This window comes from Mirounga angustirostris, unplaced genomic scaffold (assembly GCF_029215605.1).
Source record: "Mirounga angustirostris isolate CCGP_5_RB_7025 unplaced genomic scaffold, mMirAng1.0.hap1 SCAF_2, whole genome shotgun sequence".
Lineage (NCBI taxonomy): Eukaryota > Metazoa > Chordata > Mammalia > Carnivora > Phocidae > Mirounga > Mirounga angustirostris.
This window is the reverse complement of record NW_026991710.1, coordinates 58421642-58442397: the sequence shown is the minus strand read 5'-3', so window position 1 is coordinate 58442397 and position 20756 is coordinate 58421642. Positions and strand designations below refer to the sequence as shown.

Genomic DNA, 20756 nt, shown 5'->3' with positions numbered 1-20756 from the left:
GGGTAATTGTTAGATACTTCCTTTCCATAGCAAGGTTGAGAAAAGGCTCATTGTCATAGGAAATGTAGAAAAATCATCTACATGATCCAGAGATTTCATATAACTGTTATCGACTGAATGTTTATGCCCTCTCAAAATTCATATGTTGAAGCCCTATACCCCAATGTGATGATATTTGAAGATGGGGAGGTAATTAGGTTTAGACAAGGTAATGAGGGTAGGATATTCATCATGGGATGAGTGTACTTATAAGAATAGACACAAGAGAGCTCTCTCTCTCTCTCTTGCCATGTGAGGACATTGCAAGAAGACAGCCATCTGCAAGCCAGAAGTGAGTGCCCACCGGAAACTGAATCTTGGACTTTCCAAAACTACAGGAAAAAAAATTTCAGGTTAAGCCACTCAGGCTATGGTATTTTGTGTGGCAACCTGAGCAGACTAACACACACACACACACACACACACACACATATCCCTGTAAATATACATTCTTCTCATAGAAAATATATGGAATAAAAAACCTAGGGGTGCCTGGGTGGCTCAGTTGGTTAAGCAACTGCCTTCAGCTCAGGTCATGATCCTGGAGTCCCGGGATCGAGTGCCGCATCGGGCTCCCTGCTCGGCGGGGAGTCTGCTTCTCCCTCTGACCCTCCTCCCTCTCATGCTCTTTGTCTTTCATTCTCTCTCCCTCAAATAAATAAAATCTTTAAAAAAAAAAATAATAAATAAATAAATAAAAAAAAAAAAAAAAAAAAAAAAAACCTAGAATTATTATCTATTGTTCTTAAGCAAATCACACTGCTTCCCAGAACATAGACTTTGTATTTCTAAACGAGTCCTCTTTATTTAAGGCAATGTTGCTTGATTTTGATGTTCCTAAAAAAGAATAAGAACATACGTGTTTCCAGTATTGTGTAGGAGATAAGAAGTTTGTGAGCGGATTGCATTGTGGCCTCACAATTTCTGTCATGAGAAAGGTAATAAAACGGGCCAAAGCAGACCTGCATTTCCCTCCTCAGTATCTCACAATCATCCTTGCATTGAGTCAGTTTTGTCTCAAGCAATGACTCTGTAGTCCACCCCATCACAAAGTTAGAGAGGTCAGCTCTCTTATCCAAGACTGTTCGGAATATAGAAGAGCTAATCTTTCAGCATTAAAAGAAAGCAGGGACGTCTGGGTGGCTCAGTTGGTTGAACGACTGCCTTCGGCTCAGGTCATGATCCTGGAGTCCCGGGATCGAGTCCCGCATCGGGCTCCCTGCTCGGCAGGGAGTCTGCTTCTCCCTCTGACCCTCCCGACCCTCCCCCCTCTCATGTGCTCTCTCCCTCAAATAAATAAATAAAATCTTTAAAAAAAAAAAAAAAAGAAAGAAAGCAGTGGATCCAATATCTGGGTACTTTTGGTGATGATCTACATTTTTTTCTTATTGCAATTTTAAAAAACAGAAATCAGGGATCGTCTTTCCAGTAATGCAGAGTCATCTTAATTTTGGCACACATTCTGCTTGATAGCCACTGGAGCTAACTCTGCATGCTGCTCCCTCATGGCCTCTACTCTTGTGCCCAAGGGCCAAGCCCAAAGGCATGGGTTAGTCATATCTGAAACTTCAGAGTGTTCTTCTGCCTTGTTGATGTCTCCTTCCATCACTGGAAGTGCTTGTGACTCCTGATACTCAGCTGTGTGGCTCCTCACATCACCAAACTAATTACTTTACCGGAAGTGGGTAAGAGCCTTCATCCACCCAAACAGGATGCACTTCCTCTCTCTGCCACTTACTACACCCCCGGGGATACTGCTCCTAATTTTCCAGTGGCACTGTCTTTAATTCAATTCCTCCCTTGAGTTTCTTAAGACCAGCTCTTTAAGGAACCAGCCCTTAGGGTGCAGGTATCAATTGACTAAGTGAATAAAGGAAGAAATATGCAACATACAGAACTAAGACCTGAGTGGAGACAAAAAGTAAATATGGAAAAAGAATCTGTTCATTTGCATGAGGTACTTTTCAGATGTTGTCCTCGTAACTGCTAATAGTCCAGTGCTAAAGAAATTACACGAGGTTCACATGAACTAAGTGGACAAAATACATCTATCTATAGGTCAACCATCATATGTAACATTTTATAAACAAAAACAAATTTATTAGTCAGAAAAAATATTCTACCTTTCCCAAAAGACATATCTCAAAATGCTAAAGCACTTTCTTTGGTGTCATACAAGTATTCATGTACTTACCTGTCAGTTACTCACCTGAGAGATAACTTGGATAATTTTAGATCAATTGAGCTGATGCAAAACTGACACCATCATATGGGACATTACTAGGACTTTCAGTTCTTGAGGTATCATAATTTGGGGTAATCTTCATTATTTCACATTTTTTTAAAGATTTTATTTATTTGACAGAGAGACAGACAGAGAGAGAGCACAAATAGGCAGAGCGGCAGGCAGAGGGAGAGGGAGAAGCAGGCTCCCGCTGAGCAGGGAGCCTGATGCGGGGCTCGATCCCAGGACCCTGGGATCATGACCTGAGCTGAAGGCAGCTGCTTAACCAACTGAGCCATCCAGGTGCCCCTTATTTCACATTTTTAAGTAAAATGTATCATTATTCTTATCTTAAAGCACAAACTTGCATGATTCAAATTCGCATAAAATTCATTTTACTATATCTACTGTTTTGGAAGTTCGAGAAATTATTGTAACCCAGATTCCATAATTTGTAGTTTAGAATATTTATAGCCCTTAGCATAAATCAGTTTATTTCTCTAATTTTTATTGAATATGCATTATGTACCAGGTTATGTTAAGTGCCAAGAGAGACACATGAACTTCCAATTCATGTCCCTTCTGGTGAGAAACACTATCTAGTTGAAGAGAGATATAGAAGTGAACTGATACCATTAAATGGGCTTGCTCTCAAGAGTCAGCACCATGTGTGTTCAAATTCCAAGTCTAGGTCTCAGATTTTACATGTTTAAAGTAGTATACTGTGTTAAATAAAAGATATTATTAAAAATTTTAAAAATAAATATAAAATCTACCATAATTATAATAAAGTGTGAATGCTATAATAATTCAAGTTCAAAAAGTGAAGGGGCATCAGGGAAGGAAGTGGCTAACCTAATGCAGGGAAATTTCCTCAAAGAAGGTGACCTTTGAGTTTAATTAAGCAGATAAAGTAGAGAGAGAAAGACATCTCAGGTAGAAGGAGAAAGCATCCATAAAAAAGCATGGTGTGTTAAGGAATAGCATGAAGTTCAAACTGCTTAGAATCTTGAAGGGAAGGTGAAAAAAGAGATGGGGACGATAATCACTTTATAAGGTGCCTGAAGAGGAGCAAAGAAAGTCGTCAGGTGAGAAGCAAGGGTGGAAACTGTGTGATTCCATGTGTAATGTCCACATAGCCCACACATCCGGTATAAAACAGTGCTCATCACACTGAGCCCATGTGATTATATTAATTTATTAAGATGTAAAATAGTGAATAGAGAGAGAAGTGATACTTACATGCTTGTTTATTGTCCAGTCAGTGCACAAGAAGATTCTTCCTAATGTCCAGAGAGCATATCTTCCTGTTCAGGTCCAGATACCATCTTTTTGTTGGTATATCTTCTTTATTCAAATGCATCTCATTCCTGGCTAATTTTCTATCTGCCATCTCAAGAAAAAGGTGGCAATGCTGTTACTATTCATGATGTGATGGCCCTTTGGAGCCTATTTGTATTGAAACAAATAAATCTCCTTCCTTGCCTCTGTAGTTCTCAACTATCGTCTATTTAATGCAGTATTGGTTACATCATTATTCACAATGATGCATCATTCATCATGTCACCATGAATTCTGGCTTCCAGTGATTCCCTTGAATGTTATCATTGTGCTTCATTGATGATAACCACAAATGCAAGTCTCTGGTCACCTTAAATTTATCATTATGACTTTCTTAGCATAAACATAGATCAGCACATCTTCCACCCATATTTTCTACTGAACTCTTAGATCATAATCACTGCATTTCTAGGAATGCAATCTCTTTCAATGTTAACTGCACTCCTGGTTTCCACACACAGCCACCAACAGGGATGATAGGTGAGGGCCCTGTGGTGAAGCAAGAAGAGTGATTCCATTCCTATAAGGGATATTTGGCAGAGTTTAAGATATTTGGCAGGGGGGGCGCCTGGGTGGCTCAGTCGTTAAGCATCTGCCTTCGGCTCAGGTCATGATCCCAGGGTCCTGGGATCGAGTCCCACATCGGGCTCTCTCTGCTCAGCAGGAAGCCTGCTTCTCCCTCTCCCACTCCCACTGCTTGTGTTCCCTCTCTCGCTGTGTCTCTGTCAAATAAATCAATAAAATCTTAAAAAAAAAAAAAGATATTTGGCAGGGGAGCATGATATAACCAAACTGACAGAGGCAAGAGAGGACATCAACTGTAAAGGCCCAGTGGCATTGCAGAGCAATTGTCTCCAAAGCCCTTGGAAGAAATAGATATGTCCACTCCTGAAGACTACATGACACTTGATGTGGAGTTTGTGGAGGGACTGGAGTGACCATCCTGGGTGCCAGGGGAAGGGAGTACATAAAGGACTCCTGTCACCACCTACCACCTTTGCATATAGTAGACAGAGGCTATCCTATTGGAACACATACAGGAAAAATCTGCTAGGTAAGCCCATGCATGCAGCTCAAGCCAAAAGTCAGTCAACCTCCCAGGCCCTATATTCGTCTTGTGTCCAATGTGAGTGAGTGAGTCACCCAAAACTCACCAGTCACAACCTCACTGAAGAAGGTAGGAGAAAAATGGAATAAAGTAACTTTGAAAAATAAGGTTTTGACTGGAAATTATAAGGCATATAGACACTGTACTCTAGTTGGTAAATTGTTTTATATGGAGGTATGGGTCAATAATTTTGTATCTGGGGTTGAACAAATAAGTACATGCATGGTAGGTAATGGGAGCCAAGTTTCTCACTATCAAAAAGGGAAGTAATAAATATGCAAGAAAGGAAGGCTTGAGGGATGCCTGGGTGACTCAGTCGTTAAGTGTCTGCTTTCGGCTCAGGTCATGATCCCAGTCCTGGGATCGAGCCCCGCATCGGGCTCCCTGCTCGGCAGCGGGAAGCCTGCTTCTCCCTCTCCCACTCCCCCTGCTTGTGTTCCCTCTCTCTCTGTGTCTCTCTCTGTCAAATAAATAAATAAAATCTTAAAAAAAAAAAGAAAGGAAGGAAGGTTTGGATGAACTTTGTGGTTCTGGGAATAGTCAGAGACATCAGTATGAACTCTTATGTAGAGAGATAAATGATGATAGATGATAGATAGATGATAGAAAGATAGATAGATAAATAGATACAGAATAATTACAGGTATGTGTGTGTACATGGGTTAGTACACAAACCCACATTTCTTAGCTCTCTTCCCTGAAAGAGTCTAGAAGTGGTGAGACCTCATTAACAAGTACAACCAGCGCTCAGATTATTGTTTAAACACCATTATCTAGTCGATAGAACCAGAACTTGAAGAAATGGCTGTTTCCAGGTCTGGGGAAGGGAAAATAACAAGATGAACTTGGATCATCTCAAAGTGCCAGAAAGTAAAGAAGTACTCAAGAAACAAAATATGGGGGGCCAGTCAGAGGGACACAGAAGCCAAACTAAAAGCACTCACAAAGGCCAAAGCTGAAATAATTTGAGCAAAAAAATACATTATGTAGCATTGAATTATAACCCAAAGTACAAAGTAAATATACATGAATTCATACTAATATACAGTGAATAAATAAATAAATGGAGTGAAGTGACAAATCTTTCCTACAGAAGGATTCTAAATAATATATGTCAACACTCCTCCTTCGAGGAACTTCATCCTCTCCCTCCCTCAGTTTGAGTGTAGGCTAGATTTAGTGACTGCCTTCCAAAAATAGAGTATGGAAAGGGAAAAATAGTAACTTTAGAGTAGAAAAACCTGGCAAACACTACCTTAACCATGTGCTCAATCCTAACATCCCTGGTGATAAATCATATGAATATCATGTGCTCCTTCATATGAAAGGAAGAGAAGAGCATTTCTCACACACACACACACACACACACTCTCACACATTAGTGTGTCTGCACCATTCTGGTGGCCCCAATTCCTGCACTGTGAAGCAAAGGCATACTGCAACAGCCACCCAGCCAGAATAATGTGCTTGCCAGGCTGCCCTGTCAGATGTAGAGCAGGCCTTGGGCTCCTAGACCACTCAGACTCAAATGTCTGAGCTCCCCAGGGGAATCTGACCCCTCAGGAAGCAGGGAAGCTGAACTCTGAGAGTTCTATGTTTTGGAGCATCTTTCTCCAAAAGTTTTAAGTCCCCCTTCGCTGGCTGAGTGACAATGCCATCCAGACAGGGCACCCAGACCTGGTCCTGTGTGGGTCCAGTTCTGTGAAAACATCTTACTCAAAATTTTCTAGATCTGTCTCCAGGGTCTTTGACGAAGTGCCTACCATCTCCACTTCTCCCCTTCCGGGCTCCTCCCACCTTTGTGATGATTGCATCCAATGTGGAAAAGTATCTGATATAGTCAGCAGTGAGGTTAAAATGGGTGGCGGGTGGGAATGGGTAGGGTTAGGGAGTTGGGGGGCTGGGGGATGCAACATTCCAAAAATGGAAGGAGACTTTTTTAACTTGGTACCAAAACCTTTTGTAAGCATCATACTTAAAATGAAACTATAAAGCATCATTATTAGGGCAAAATAAGCAGGTTGTCAATGGCAGGTACATATGAAACCAATTTTATAAAAATTTCTAAAGTACACAAATTAATAAGGCTATAAATGACTTTAGGTATGTAAATTCATAGATAATTGTCTGATATCAGTGGTTACCTCTGGGAACAGGGACAAGAGGCTCAGTTTTGAGTGTAACATCTCAGTTCTTACAAGAACATTTTACGTGCCAACTCTTGAGCTCCCTCAGTCTTCTACATCTTGCTCACTCTCTATTGTACCTTCATCCAGATCTCCTGATTCCCTCCTTCAACAAGGCTTCTCCAACCTGGTTAAGCTTCTTACACTGTTTATGTATTGCCATCCTAAACTTCCTTACATTTTTTTGAGGCTCAGTGTTTTTTTTCCAGTTCAATTAACCATCCTTACAATCATCTCTATCTTCTTTGTCCCTCACATTTCTTAGTCCTTAGTAAGGAAAAGCCTATACCAGTTTTCATTCTTTTATCAGAATTATGATAATGTTAAAATATTCCTTTGCATGTTTATGATCCATAACTCAGAAGATCATTAATGTTTCTTTTAATCAGCCAGCCCCTAAAGAACTAGACTGAAGTGGGAAAAGAGAGAGCAGTGGGACATTCACAAAACCTACAAAATTTCCAGGATGGCAATACATCTGTGAAAAATAACAGTCCTGGACAATAATGTTAGATTCTTTTCATTTTTTATTAATTACAGCACAGAGAAAAGAGGCAAAACATTTAAAGAAATTTGTGTTCTTTAGACAGAGGGTTGGTTTTACACCAACAGAAAAGAAAAACAGATGAATAAGCTCTAGGTCTTCATTTCTCTTTCTTTCTCTTATTCTCAGGGCAGGCTGAAAGACAAAAAGACAAATATAAGTACTGTTTGTAAAATGCTATGAGTTTTTGAAATCTATTCAAATGAATGTTGAATTGCTTAGATTGTCTTCCTGCAATTTCCACCAAAGAAAATCATTCAGCCTGTCCTGGACTCTGAATTCTTCTGTTGGGCTGGGGGAGAGGACACACCAATAATATTGTAAAGTCCTCTCTTTGTCACTGATGTCATCAGCTCCTCAGGTTTCAAAGTCCCAAGCTTTTCATCATCACTCCTCAGAGTCACTTGCTTAACACCTACTTCTTACCTAAATTAATTACCAATAAAACAAGTGTCTCTCAAAGACCTTTCAGAAGAAAATCTTGCCATTTAGGATGAGAACAAATCACATTTTGAAGAGATCAAATTTACAGGAGATATGAAGTTGCTTCCTCACTTGAATGCACAATATGTAGGTATTCTCAGGTGGGCAAAGAGTAAGTGAAAACTCCATAGTGGGAACAGACCTCAGAGTTTGGAAAATATGAAAATAATTCATGCTAGAAAATAGTCGGACAATTTGTTTTAAAAAAGAGAGTTGATACTATCTTTTTTAATTTCCCACAAAATATTACAACCAAAATGGGTGAAACATGTTTATGTTCAAACATTTAAATTTTAAAGTGGGCCTCAGTAGCAAGTTATTCACTATAAAGTGCAAGTTCACATAAGGTAGATCTGTCATACTCTCCAATGAAATTAATCTGGTACTGGGCTGTTGGATTGAACCATGTGAAATCGTTGCTATTCAACTGTTTTTTACCTTAAAAAATGCACTTTCATATGGCCCAGCCTAATACCTAGAAACCCCACTGCTAAGCCATTGCTCAGTTGAATGATTCTGTCTACTGTGTCACATTAGGTCAGAACAGGACACTGGTTAACTCTCAAGCTTTGGTTTGAATTTTGAATTGTGGCTTCACCCCTCACGAGCTGGGTGGTCCTTGGGTAAATTATGGAACCCATGTCTATCTGTGCCTTCATGTTCTCATCTGAAAAATGGGAAAAATAATGACACTCAACTTAGGCAACTATTTTGAGAATTAAGTAAGTTAATACATATAAAGATCTTAGAACAGTGATTGGCACTGGTCTATATGGCTCTTGGTAAATGATTGGTCAACCTTTGCTATTTTAATAGTAACTATTATAATTACTTTTTTAAAACAAAAATCCAAAGTATAGTTACCTGAGATGCTTGTGATGGTGTTCTTTTAGGCTAAGGCAGCTTGAGCTGTGGCAACAAGTTTTGGACCCTGAATACCAAGAAATGACAGATTTGGGGAAAATATTAGCATTACTATTAAGATGAAAAGTTGATACTTATACAGCCATTTGTAATTACAAACTAATTTTACATGAATCACATTCTTTAATTCCAGTTTAGTACTAGAATCTCTACAAGGAAACTTACTGACACCCATTGTTCCCAAAGGAATAAAAACATTACCCTCAAGTCATAGAGGGAATAATAAATGATTCAGACATTTAAATATAAACCTCCTTCATTAACCTATAAAATCAAACTCAGATTCAACCAAATCACAAACCAGCATTTTTCAAGAACATATTTCAATAAATTAATGTTTGGCTCAAAGACTTGAGCCTTACAAATATTTCTATCTATATTCATAAACATCACAACTTTGGAAACAGAGCAAATACTATGAAGATTTACTAATATACTCCAGTGCAGCAGGAGATTAAAAAAAAAATGAGAGCTATTTAAGTAATTTTGTCAGATAATTTTGTATGTGGAATAAGATTCTGGTCCGGAATGTACAGAGTGTCCTTCAGATATATAAACCCCTAAGCCCTGGTCAGATCAAATGCGACAAGAAAGGAAATTAGCCATATTGCAATGAAGAGACTCCAGTACCTCCTCAGCAAAGCAGGCCTCTTTGTTTTCAGCTGCACAGCACTTCTCTACAAAGGCTCCAAAATCCCCCATAACAGTTTTCAGTTGTTCCTCAGTTGCTTTGGGCTTGTGTTTCACCAGCTCAACAAGTGCACTGCATTTGAATGAAAACAAAACAACAACAACAAAAATCAGAAAAAAAGTTTACTTACATAAAGAAAGTAATGGAATGAGTAAATCTCAGGATTAAAAGGCACAGCATAGGGAATATAGTCAGTGGTACTGTAATCATATTGTATGGTGACGGATGGCAGCTAAACTTGTGGTGAGCACAGCATAATGTATAGACTTGTCAAACCACTATGTTGTACACCTGAAACTAATTTAACATTGCGTGTCAAATACACTTCAATCTTTTTAAAAAAAGGAAAAAGAAAAGTGGAGATGGTAAAGGCAGTAGTAGTATTGTTGAAGATTATGAATCTTGGCCAGGCGACTCTGAGCTTGAGGCCCAGGCTTACCACTATAAGCTTTAATATTCTCATCTGCATAATGAGGACAATAAAAGTCACCTTCATAGGGTTGGTGGAAGAATCAAATGAGATAATCAATGTAAATTGCTTAACATCTCTAGTACCAATAAGTCTCAATAAATCAATAGATCTCTTTTTGGTAAGTCTCTGGAAAGGATGTCATTGTATTTATACATTATTCAGATTTTAGAAATTATGCCATATTAAAAAGAAAAAAAAAGAGTTATACAACATCGAATTGAACTTTTAGTGATTTAAGAGCTAAAACTGATCCTTAAAAGCTTAACTATCTTGTTGGACTCCATTAAAAAATTTCTAACCTGAGAGTCTTTATATTTGGTCTGTGAAATTTACCCCATTCAGTTAATACTGGGGAGGCCATAGGTAATAAAACTATCCAAACTTATGGGAGCTGGTGGTTTTCTTTCATTGACATTCACAGAGATAATAGTGCTAGAGGGAGAGGGGGTTTTTGCAATATTACTCACAAGTCTCTGGCTATGATTAAAATCTCTGAGATGATAAATTTATGGAGCTAAATTTCATGCATTTCTAGCCCCTGTGACAGCAATAGGGTGTTGAGCCTCAGAACTCATTTTTCTAGATGTTTTTCACCCAAGTTCCATTCTCAAAAGTTATATGTTGAGGATTTGCCCTGCCTTTGGGTTGCCATAGAACAAACTTAAAATAACCATTCATGCCTAGAAATAAATTCTCCTATGATTTCTACTAACTAATTTGCTATTTGCACAAATGCATCAGTTAATCGTTCATATTTTTCTACTGGATTTATGTTAAGACATTATTCCACTGTAGCTTTTATCCACAAGATTATTCTGAATGATTTGTAGGCAAGGTTATATTATAGAGGTTTTTTGCTAAGAAAACAAAAAGTTATCCATTTTATTCTTGACATTTTTATCAGCTTACTAACACCAGTACTTAAATACTATTTTCTAAAGAATATAATCACTACTTCAGAAAAAGTTACCCATTTCAACTTAAAATTCTCACTCTCAAGACTCTAAATGCTTACAATAATGAAATAGTACTCACGATTGTTTCTTGACTTGTTTCTCAGCCTCAGGAAGTGTGCATAAGTCTGCATGGAAGGTGAATGTTTCAGCGTTAAACTCTTTGGGAACATACGCCTCATCAGTTTCCAGGGCAGAAAAGCATGGTCGTCTGTTCACCAAGGATTCTGTGCAGCATTTGGTGACTCTCTCACTCACTGGGGTCTTCTCGTGCAACACGCACAACCGGTTCAGGACCACGGACAGCTAAAGGACAGGTGGGAGACCAGACATTCAAAATAAGGATAATAAAAGTTTTCCATGAACTCCTACTTTCCAAAGGACCAAAAGACGTGTTATATTTTAACTAGCAATATTGAATCCAAGGTTGATTTGAGGAAGTTATTTGCTTCACTTTAGAACTACAGATAATGAGGGACTTTTTAAAGTATTTTCTCTTTATGTCTACATTTTAATAATAGTTCCCTTGAGAAAATAATTGATTGAAATAATTTGACGTGAGTCCTGAGATATGTATTGGAGTGGGAATGAAACAGTCTTATATGGATACATATTTTTAAAAGACCCCAAAGAATATGAAAGGTTTTTTAAATGGCAGGATGAAACATTGAAAACTCATGGAATTTTTGTCAATTTATCATTTTGGGGATCTTATACAAATCCTCATTCAAGATAATATAGGTGACCAAGTCCTGGCTGCCTCTACCAAACACACACACACGTGCATGCACACACATGTTAATTCACCCCTGTTTCTGAAAGTTAGCTTTGTCCTTACCTAAAGGCAAAAATTCATCATTATTCACTTATTATACTTAAATGACTCACATAGTCTTCAGCACAGGGCATTCTTTCTGAGTCAGGTTTCTTACAACACCTGGTGCCCACTTTTCCTAGTTTTCTTGAGACCTCCACGAGAGTTGGAGTTGACACTTGGGGTACTTTCTTGGTGTAACGAACTAAGAGCCTGTAACAAAATAGTTCATGTGTTTTCAGCCAGGCATGTCTTTCTCTAACATAGGAGGTCAAGCAGAGAACACTTAGGCAAAATTAACTAAAATGACTTTCCATCCATAAAATTACCTTTGTCTCCAGGTTGGTTGAATGGTATGGGGGAAGACCTTGTCCTGACTAACTAGTTAAGCTTATCATTGTTTCCAGCTGTGCTGTATCATCTTAGGAAAGTGACTTATTACAATTCAGTGACATTAATATATTTATTTATTGCTTCTTTCTTTCCATAAAACCTACTGAGGTCTTAATATATATCAACACCATGCTAAATTTGAAAGGTATGTGTAAGTTTTTTCATCTATAAAACAGGAAAAAGTATATCTGACTCATGGGGATGGTGCAAGTATTAAATTAAAATAAAGTATGCAATCAACCTGGCATGGTATCTAGCATGTAATAATCACATACTAAGAATTCTAATCACCACTGAAAGTCATGTGTGACTACAATCTACTCGAGGGAAAAGATGATATCTGGTTCACTATTGTTATCCCTAGCACCCATAGTTAGAAGAGTGGTAAAATATTTAAACCAAACAATAAATATCTACTGACTGATGTGTCTCTTATCTTTACCTCCATAGATAAGACTCTATGTGGATCAGGACATTAGTCTCTCAGCTTATATATTACTTCTTGAGCTACTATTATTCAAAGGCTACCACTTCCTCCTTTGTAAAGCATTGCTGCATTTTGTTTGCCCACAAGCTATTCCTTAACCTTCAAAGGGCATCCTCAGTTCCTACATTCCACGATTTGCTATTTTCCTTCCTGATCTCAAGAGGCCAACTTTTTAAACTGCACTCAAATATAAGCTTCTCCATCCCACTAACCATTTTATTTCTCCCTCTCTAGTCTTTCTTGATGGAAAGAGATTAGAAGTATATACCGTATATTCATGATTAAAATTTCTATCATAGATGGTATATATATTAAGTCTTAAATAATTACAAGTTGATCAAGAAAAAAAATCAGCTGATAAACAAAAATACTTACGCATTTTGGAAGCCATACTCTCCAAGTTTTTCAAAAAGTTCACAGTTTGTTTTGACTAAATTCTGAGGCTCTTCCACAAGAGGTTTAAATTCATCAAGCTGAAAGATAAAAGAATTGTGTTGACAGAATTCCACCCAAGGACCACATGCAGGTTCTTTTTCACCACTCTAAGCAGAATGAGATCCTCCCTCCTTTCTGCCCAAAGTCATGTAATTAGATCTTTGATGCCAAATCTATCATAATATGTCCAAACTGTTTATTTTATTTGGCAAGGGTGTATAGTATAAGAGATTAAGACTACTCAGGCTGTGGAGTGCGACTGCTGGTGTTCAAGCCAGGCCATCCGACTCATTTTCTAATTGTGTAAATATACTTCCTATCTCCAAGCTGCAGAACCCTCACCACTAAAATGGAGATTAACAAAAAAGAAGGGAGAAAAAGAAAAAGAAAGAAAGAAAATGGGCATAAAGATGGTACTCACCTCAAAAATTGTTCTACAAACCACCTGAGCTAATGAAATTAAAACAGTGCCTGGCAGATAATAAAAGCTTAATAAATGATGACTATGACTGTATCATTATTATTAAGCCCTCTCTCCAGTTGGATTCTGAGCTCCCTGAGATAAGAGATTTTATCTTGGTCATCGGCTCTAGTCTGGTGCCTGGCATATAGTAGGTTCTTGATAGAGGAAAGAATTACTTTCCTGTGATTCTGAAGTTTGGAAACCACTACATATGCCAGGAGTGCTAAATATCTTAAACATGTTAAAATCCTCTTAAAGCATAGCTAAATATGGCAAAAATCCTCAAGGTTTCCTCTCCTTAATGACTTGTAAAGCAATTCCTACACTTTTTCCCCGAAATCTGAAAATATTCTAAATGAATAGATTTCACAATCTTCTTTAAGATGCTAATTCTTGATATTTGATAAATCTTGGAACCTGGTTAACTTTATATCTAAGTTAAGTCTCTTAACTAACATTTCAATTTATCAATTATTTTGTCCTCAGGAGTGTAAAAAAGAGAAAAAGCATGGTCAAGATTTTGTGAAATTAGAGATTGCTCCCTTCAGATCTCTCCTTCCTAGACTCTTCTAGGTCTTATTAACCATTCCATTTAAAGCTATTTTTTCCTGTAAGGTTTAAGAGCACAGGATTGAAACCATGTCAAGAAAAGATCTAAATTGCACTATGTAGCAATTCACATTCTTGGGTTACTTTTCTTTCTCATGATTAAAACTGAGGGTTCTAGAGGGGAGGGAGTTGCGGGGATGGGTTAGCCTGGTGATGGGTATTAAAGAGGGCACGTACTGCATGGAGCACTGGGTGTTATACTCAAAATGTGAATCGTGGAACACAACATCAAAAACTAATGATGTATTGTATGGTGACTAACATAACATAATAAAATAAAATTTAAAAAAAAAATGGATCATCCGCCAGAGCGCTACACTGTTTCCCTTTAAGAAACCTACCACTTTGCCATAGCAAGTAGGAGGATCATCGGTGGCACAACACTTCTCCAGAGTGGCTTCATATTCCTTGGCAAGTCTCAACAGCAAAGAGATAGCGTACTCAGGATGCCTTCTTGAGTATTCATACAAAAACCTAATTCAGATGAAAATAAAATAGATTTCGCTGGGTAAAGGAGCAAGAAAGATCACATAACTCACCCCAAGAGTAACTCATCTCCCACAGGTCTGAATTTGACTAGACCCCATGCAGGGAAGATTAGTGGCTAAAGGGTTGCAGTTCAGAATTAAAGCTACCTGCATTCAAATCCTGCCTCTGCCACTTAGTTTACTATATCACCTTAAGCAACTTATTAAAACCATCACAGCCTTAGTTGCCTTCTCTGTAGCACGTGGATAATAACAGTACCGATCTCATAAGGTGGTTTGTGGGAAATACATGATGTAATCTATGCAAAGCACATGCTGTCTGGCACATATTAAATGTTTGATGAGTGACACCTGTTATTGGTATGTATATTTTTATAATTTGGACTATACCTCAAAAGGGTTCTGATAGATAAATAGAGATGAATTCTTGAATTATTCTTTCACCTCTTTGTAGGAGTGAAATCTTGAAGGGTACACAATTATGTAAAATATATTAGGGCACATTACACTATTATAATCCAAAAATAAAAATGCAAAGTTTATCACCACACTTACTGACTATATATCATCATTTATTTTGTCACTTAATTTCATGCTGCCCTGCCATGCTACTGTACTCCTGGTCTGTTCAACCAAATATAAAGCACCTGGTAGCAGACTGCATACTTCCTCTTATACTTCCTTATATAGATAGATAAATGGCAGGTAAATAGATCCAGAAATACAGAGATGTAAAGATGTATTATGTATATTCACACATATCTATTGTAGTAAATTCATTCTTTGAATGAATAAATGAAGGAATAATATGTCTATAATTTATGTACACACAAAATGTTCCTAGAGGTATTTCCAGGAATATCCCTAAGGAGAAAATGAATGGGGTAGGAATAAAGATAGAAACTTTTATTTCTTCTCTTCCCTTCTCTATTCTCTTCTCTACTGATTGAGTTTTTGCCATAAGCATGAATTAGTTTATAATAATTTTTTAAACTAATTAATTTTTCCCCCAAAATTTAAAAGCTAGGAGAGGGAAGGATAAAGCAGCATGTAGACAACATGGAAATTGTAGCAATGTCAAAGGAAAGCCTAGTTTATCTTCCTGAATCCTGAGGCCATATAAAAGCTATGGAAGGATTATTCTTTATCCACTTACGTGCCCAGGAACACATCTTTTGCCTCCTGATAGTTTTTGCAAACCTCCTTATCTTCAACAAAGTCAGCAGCTATCGGGGACAGGTCACCGGGCAACTCATCTCTTTCCACCTCAGTGAGGCAGTGGGATTTTTCCAACAAAGGCTTATCACAGCATTCCTTCATTTTACTAGAGATTGAATCCTGATTCTCACACATATACTTGGCCAGATCCGCCTATAAGCGAGTTGATAAAAATTTTTCAATGTAAATTGGCATCACTACACTTTCTCCCCAGACCTTTATTCTGTTGGCAAAACATGTTTATTATATTCTAAGACCATACACATAAAACATGACTTCTATAAATACTTTCAGTCCATGTTCCTAAGACTAGAGACTCAGAACTACTAAAATATTTCCACTTAATTACAAAAAATGGTCAGTAACAGGGACCCATCTCGGTTATTATTAATTTTATATCTTGACTGTCAAGGCACTTAAGTTTCTAAATTAAAACTCAGTACTATTTTTCCAAATAGTCCCTTCAGGCATTTTGAAACCAAATAACTAAATAAAATGTGAGCGATCTTTGGATAATTAGTCAAGACCATAGTCACAGGCCCTACTTACACGTGTAAAATCTTTGCCTTAAATTTTCCAGAAAGTATCCTGAGAGATTAAGATGCTGGTATTTGGCCATATTTTTAAGTTTGGAGAAATGTGATATCATGCTAAATATGTGTCTAGTTAACACAGATGGTTAACTGAGAGAGAATATAAAGGGGGCGGCGAACTACATAATTTCCCAAGATCTCTTCAGGTAGTAGCCCTTCTCCAACTCCACCCACCTCCCAAAAATGTCTTCTTAGAAATCTCCCTTTGTAGTAGCCATCCTACTTCAGTGTAAGCCTTTGTTCTCACAATATGACTGAAAGGTTTACAAATTAGTGAATGTGTTTGTCAGATCATTTAGTGAATGGGAAGCCAGGTTAAGAAAAAAAAAGTACCACAAAGCAGGGAAAGAAGTGAGCAGATTGGGCATAGAATACAATCTCAACCCACTGTCGGCTTCGAGGATAATACTAAGCAAATTCATCCTACCAACTGAAGCATGTGAGTTACTACAGAGCATACTGCAGATTCTTTACCCTGTCATCTGCACATTCAAGCAGGTCACCGTGGCAGCATTCCTTGTGGATTTTGGTAAGATCTGTCACCAACTTGGAAACTTCTGCAAAGTCAGCTTTGGGGAATTTCTGGCTCATGCGAGCTATCGACCTAAAAAGAAAATTCCGCCATGAAAACGTGATTAACACGCAATATTTTATGTCAAAGCATTAGGAAAATAGTACTTATAACACAAAATTTCAGGACAAAATAGCATATAGATATAATTTGTGAAATCCATTTGTCCTTACTTTACTGCTAGTTCTGAACCACATGGTTATCTGAGGGCAAAATGTTTCCTTAGGGCAAATTAGCCATTATAAGAGTGTGTGTGGTGGATAGAAGGCCAGCGATTCATAAAAGTGGAAATCAAAGAGAGATTCAAAAAGAGGCAACATGTGGAGAGCCATCAGGTTTAGAACCCAGACCTGGCTTCTAGATCTGGTTTTATCACTCATTAGCATTGGGACACTAGTCAAGTTACATAGCCTTTCTGACCCTCAGCCTCTACTTGGTCACAACAGCATGCTAAACTGCAGGACTGATGTGAGGATTAAATTAGTTAATCCATATGAAAGCCTTTTATAAACTGGAACCAAGACATTGATCCAGCACAGCATCTAAGCCTTCTGACAACATGGAAAAGGCTAAAATCCACATGCTTTCCCAAATCATGTCAGCGTCTCTTAATCGGATCAAAGCTGCTTCTTCCTCCAAACCAATCACAGCCTGTTTAATCGCATATCATTTCATGTTGGGGTTGTTTTGTTTACTGATTTAGGTAGTTGATCTTGGTGGTTGTGTAGGGGGTAGGGATGGCAGGCAAAGATAGCTCAAACTATGGTTTCTAGAGAGTTTACAGGATGTCTATTATTTTCATTTTATCTCCTGTTGCTGTGGATTCATTGTTGACTAGCAAGTGAGTGGTGGGGGAGGGGATTTTTCTTGGCTTAGAAATTGAAGGATGCTCCTAGAACCAGCTAAGTAATATAAAAACAGAGACCCAGACAAAACCAAGGGATTAACTACAGAGCTAGAGCTATGAGAAAAGGAGAACTAACCCTGATGGCTAAATTTAATTATCAGAACATAAAAGAACAAACATTTCCAGATAATTGGTGTTGTTTGGGGGGATAAAATTAAGAAGACCCTGACGACTGCTCTATAAAAAGAGTGGATCATTAGAATAAGTCCCTAGTCTTTCTAAATAAGTGGGAGTTTAAATCCCCATCCTAGAATGACAAAAAAAAAATACCCTATAAATTCTGTGACTACCTAGAAGAAATATGATAAAAAATAATGAGGAATTGTCACTGATGCTCTGATTTTCACCACTGTTAAATTTCTACCTTCAAAACAACCAGAAAGATGTATGCAAAAGCACCACATAAAATGCCATATAAATGTACATTTTTGTCAACTGAACCATAACCATTTACATCATTATAAAGATTCAAACTAAGTTTAAAATACCATGCTTTGAAGGCTCTATCTCCGAATTTCTGGAGGCTGGCACACTTGAATCTTTCTTTGGCAGATGAAACCAGTACTTTTTCCCTCAAAGCATCAATCTGCAAAAAGAAATTATTTTGGAAAAATTAGAAAAGGAAAATTCTATACAAAACACCCCTTCATTAGTTCAGATGAGACTGTGCCAAATTAAAATTTAAAGAGATAATTTACACCTAAATTCCCAAGTGCCCACTATTGGCAAATAATTATTTTGCAATGCAGGGGGAGCAAAATCAGCCTGGTCCTAGGGGAAGCCCCTAGGTAGTTAAGAACCGGAGTGGAGACATTGCCAAGGAAAAGGGAGCTGACAGGAAATGTGGAAGAACAGAGTCCACTAACATCCCAGAAAATATAACTTTGCTGACTTCTTAATTTTGCATATAATTTATCTCCACCCCTCCTCCACCAACTCTCCCAACATCATTAAACTCCCTAGAAGAGGTAGGAAGGTTTTTTTTGACCATGTAAAGGACTTTGTATCAGAGACACAAATTCCCTAAATCTAGCCATAAGATGCTCAAAGTCTGAGGTTTGATGATGAATTGCTCCTCCTATTCTTCTGGGGAATACCTTGGGTGTCAGGCAGGCAGCCTTATCAGCAGCTTGGCAGCATTCTGCAAAAACTTGTTTATATTGCTGAGCATAGTAAAGGAGTTCTGGGGCATAAAAGTAAGGATGTCTTCTGGCAACTTCATACAGGTATCTACATTTTCAAAAAAGAAAAACAGGCAGTCACTTTTCTATAGCGAACAGTGGTATGGGAACCATTGTAATCACCCTTCTCATCTAATTTACCAGTTACTCTCAATTTGCACATGATGACCTTGCCTTTGTCATTCTAGAAGTCAGTGAAAGGTTGAACTTCTATATATAAATTGTGTACATGCATATATATGTTTTATATATATGTACACACATATACACACACATAGATACAAAATAAACTTTGGTAATGCAATGTTTTTGACTAAAATGAAATCAATTCTGAGAATAAATACCTATCTTCATAATATTTTAACACAGGCCAATCTCTGTTTTTCTTACACAGATCACATCCTGTTTCAACGAACTCCAAAAGATCTTGGATCCAATTCTTTTCACCATGGAGAATTTTGTGGCATCAAATATTACTGCTTTGAAAACTGTCATTAGAACAAACGCTTCTAAGCCTTAATATCCAGAATATTTTTTTTCTTTTCTTTTCTTTTTTTTTTTTTATTCTTATGTTACAGAATATTTTTTACTGTAGTACTGCCTATAATAAGTCTCGACCTTGGTCGTAATTTTTCATTCTGAAGCGTAAAGATCTGAGGACTCACTTTCCCAGAAACTTCTGTTCACTTTCCTGAAAGGCGGCGCACATGGCGTCGGGCTCCGGGGTCACCAGCGGAGGGAAGCCGGGGTTATCGTCTTTGTGAGTCAGGAAGCACTCGTTTCTCTCGGGATCCTGTTTCTCACAGCAGTCGGCCAGCTCGCCATACTTTTCGCGAAGAGAGGCGACTGTACACAGTTTGTCTCCGAAGAGCGTGTGCTAGGTGGGAGAGAGCAGGCTTCGGGTCACCGGGGGGTATTTTATTTCCTTTGTACCCAAAGAACAGTATAAAAAATTGAAAGCATCCGTAAGCCTTGGCTGGGAACTCATGTACACGTACTCTTTTTTCTCAGGTTTAGAGTTTCCCTTGATTTGACCATCCATGGGATTTTCCTAAGAACTGACCGTCACCCGGTTCCTTAGGGTGGGTACAACAGAACGGCAGCGCGAAGCCATGAACACGGCTCCTACTTCTACCTCACGCTACAGGCTAGGAGAGCTGATAAAAAAAAAAAAAAAAAAAAAAAAAATCGGAGCGCCTGGGTGGCTCAGTCCTTAAGCGTCTGCCTTCGGCTCGGGTCATGGTCCCAGGGTCCTGGGATCGAGCCCCGCATCGGGCTCCCTGCTCAGTGGGAAGCCTGCTTCTCCCTCTCCCACTCCCCCTGCTTGTGTTCCCTCTCTCGCTGTGTCTCCATCAGTCAAAGAAATAAATAAAATCTTTAAAAAAAAATCAAGGGAAAATAATCCTCTAAGTTGCAGGTGAATTCACATTAGGGAAGAAAGTATTCAGATAGTTTCTCATTTGATCTGCTTCTTTCCGAAAGGTCCAACTTTTAAGGAGGTACCATTCAAAAACTGAGTAACACAATTTACTGTATATTATTTATTATGTTAAAATATAGATCTTTTTTAGTCTAGAAACATTTGCCTCAAAACACGTTCCATTAAATGTATTCTTCCTGTCCCCATTAATT

General features: G+C 38.1%; 1 protein-coding gene across 23 annotated transcripts in view; it reads right to left on the bottom strand.

The window, feature by feature from the left end:
• Positions 1–6806: 6806 nt before the first annotated feature.
• ALB (albumin) overlaps positions 6807–20756 on the bottom strand; it is a 135795-nt gene continuing 121845 nt past the window's right edge. For all 23 annotated transcript variants that reach the window (XM_064584581.1, XM_045881029.3, XM_064584579.1 and 20 more), the window contains 12 exons: positions 19790–20001; positions 19041–19173; positions 18432–18529; positions 16940–17069; positions 15811–16025; positions 14508–14640; positions 13035–13132; positions 11854–11992; positions 11048–11271; positions 9480–9612; positions 8790–8856; positions 6807–7577 (listed from right to left, as the gene is read on the bottom strand). In XM_064584581.1, the coding sequence (XP_064440651.1) occupies positions 8815–8856; positions 9480–9612; positions 11048–11271; positions 11854–11992; positions 13035–13132; positions 14508–14640; positions 15811–16025; positions 16940–17069; positions 18432–18529; positions 19041–19173; positions 19790–20001 (1557 nt within the window). In that variant the 3' untranslated portion in view covers positions 6807–7577; positions 8790–8814. The remainder of the gene's footprint in view (positions 7578–8789; positions 8857–9479; positions 9613–11047; positions 11272–11853; positions 11993–13034; positions 13133–14507; positions 14641–15810; positions 16026–16939; positions 17070–18431; positions 18530–19040; positions 19174–19789; positions 20002–20756) is intronic.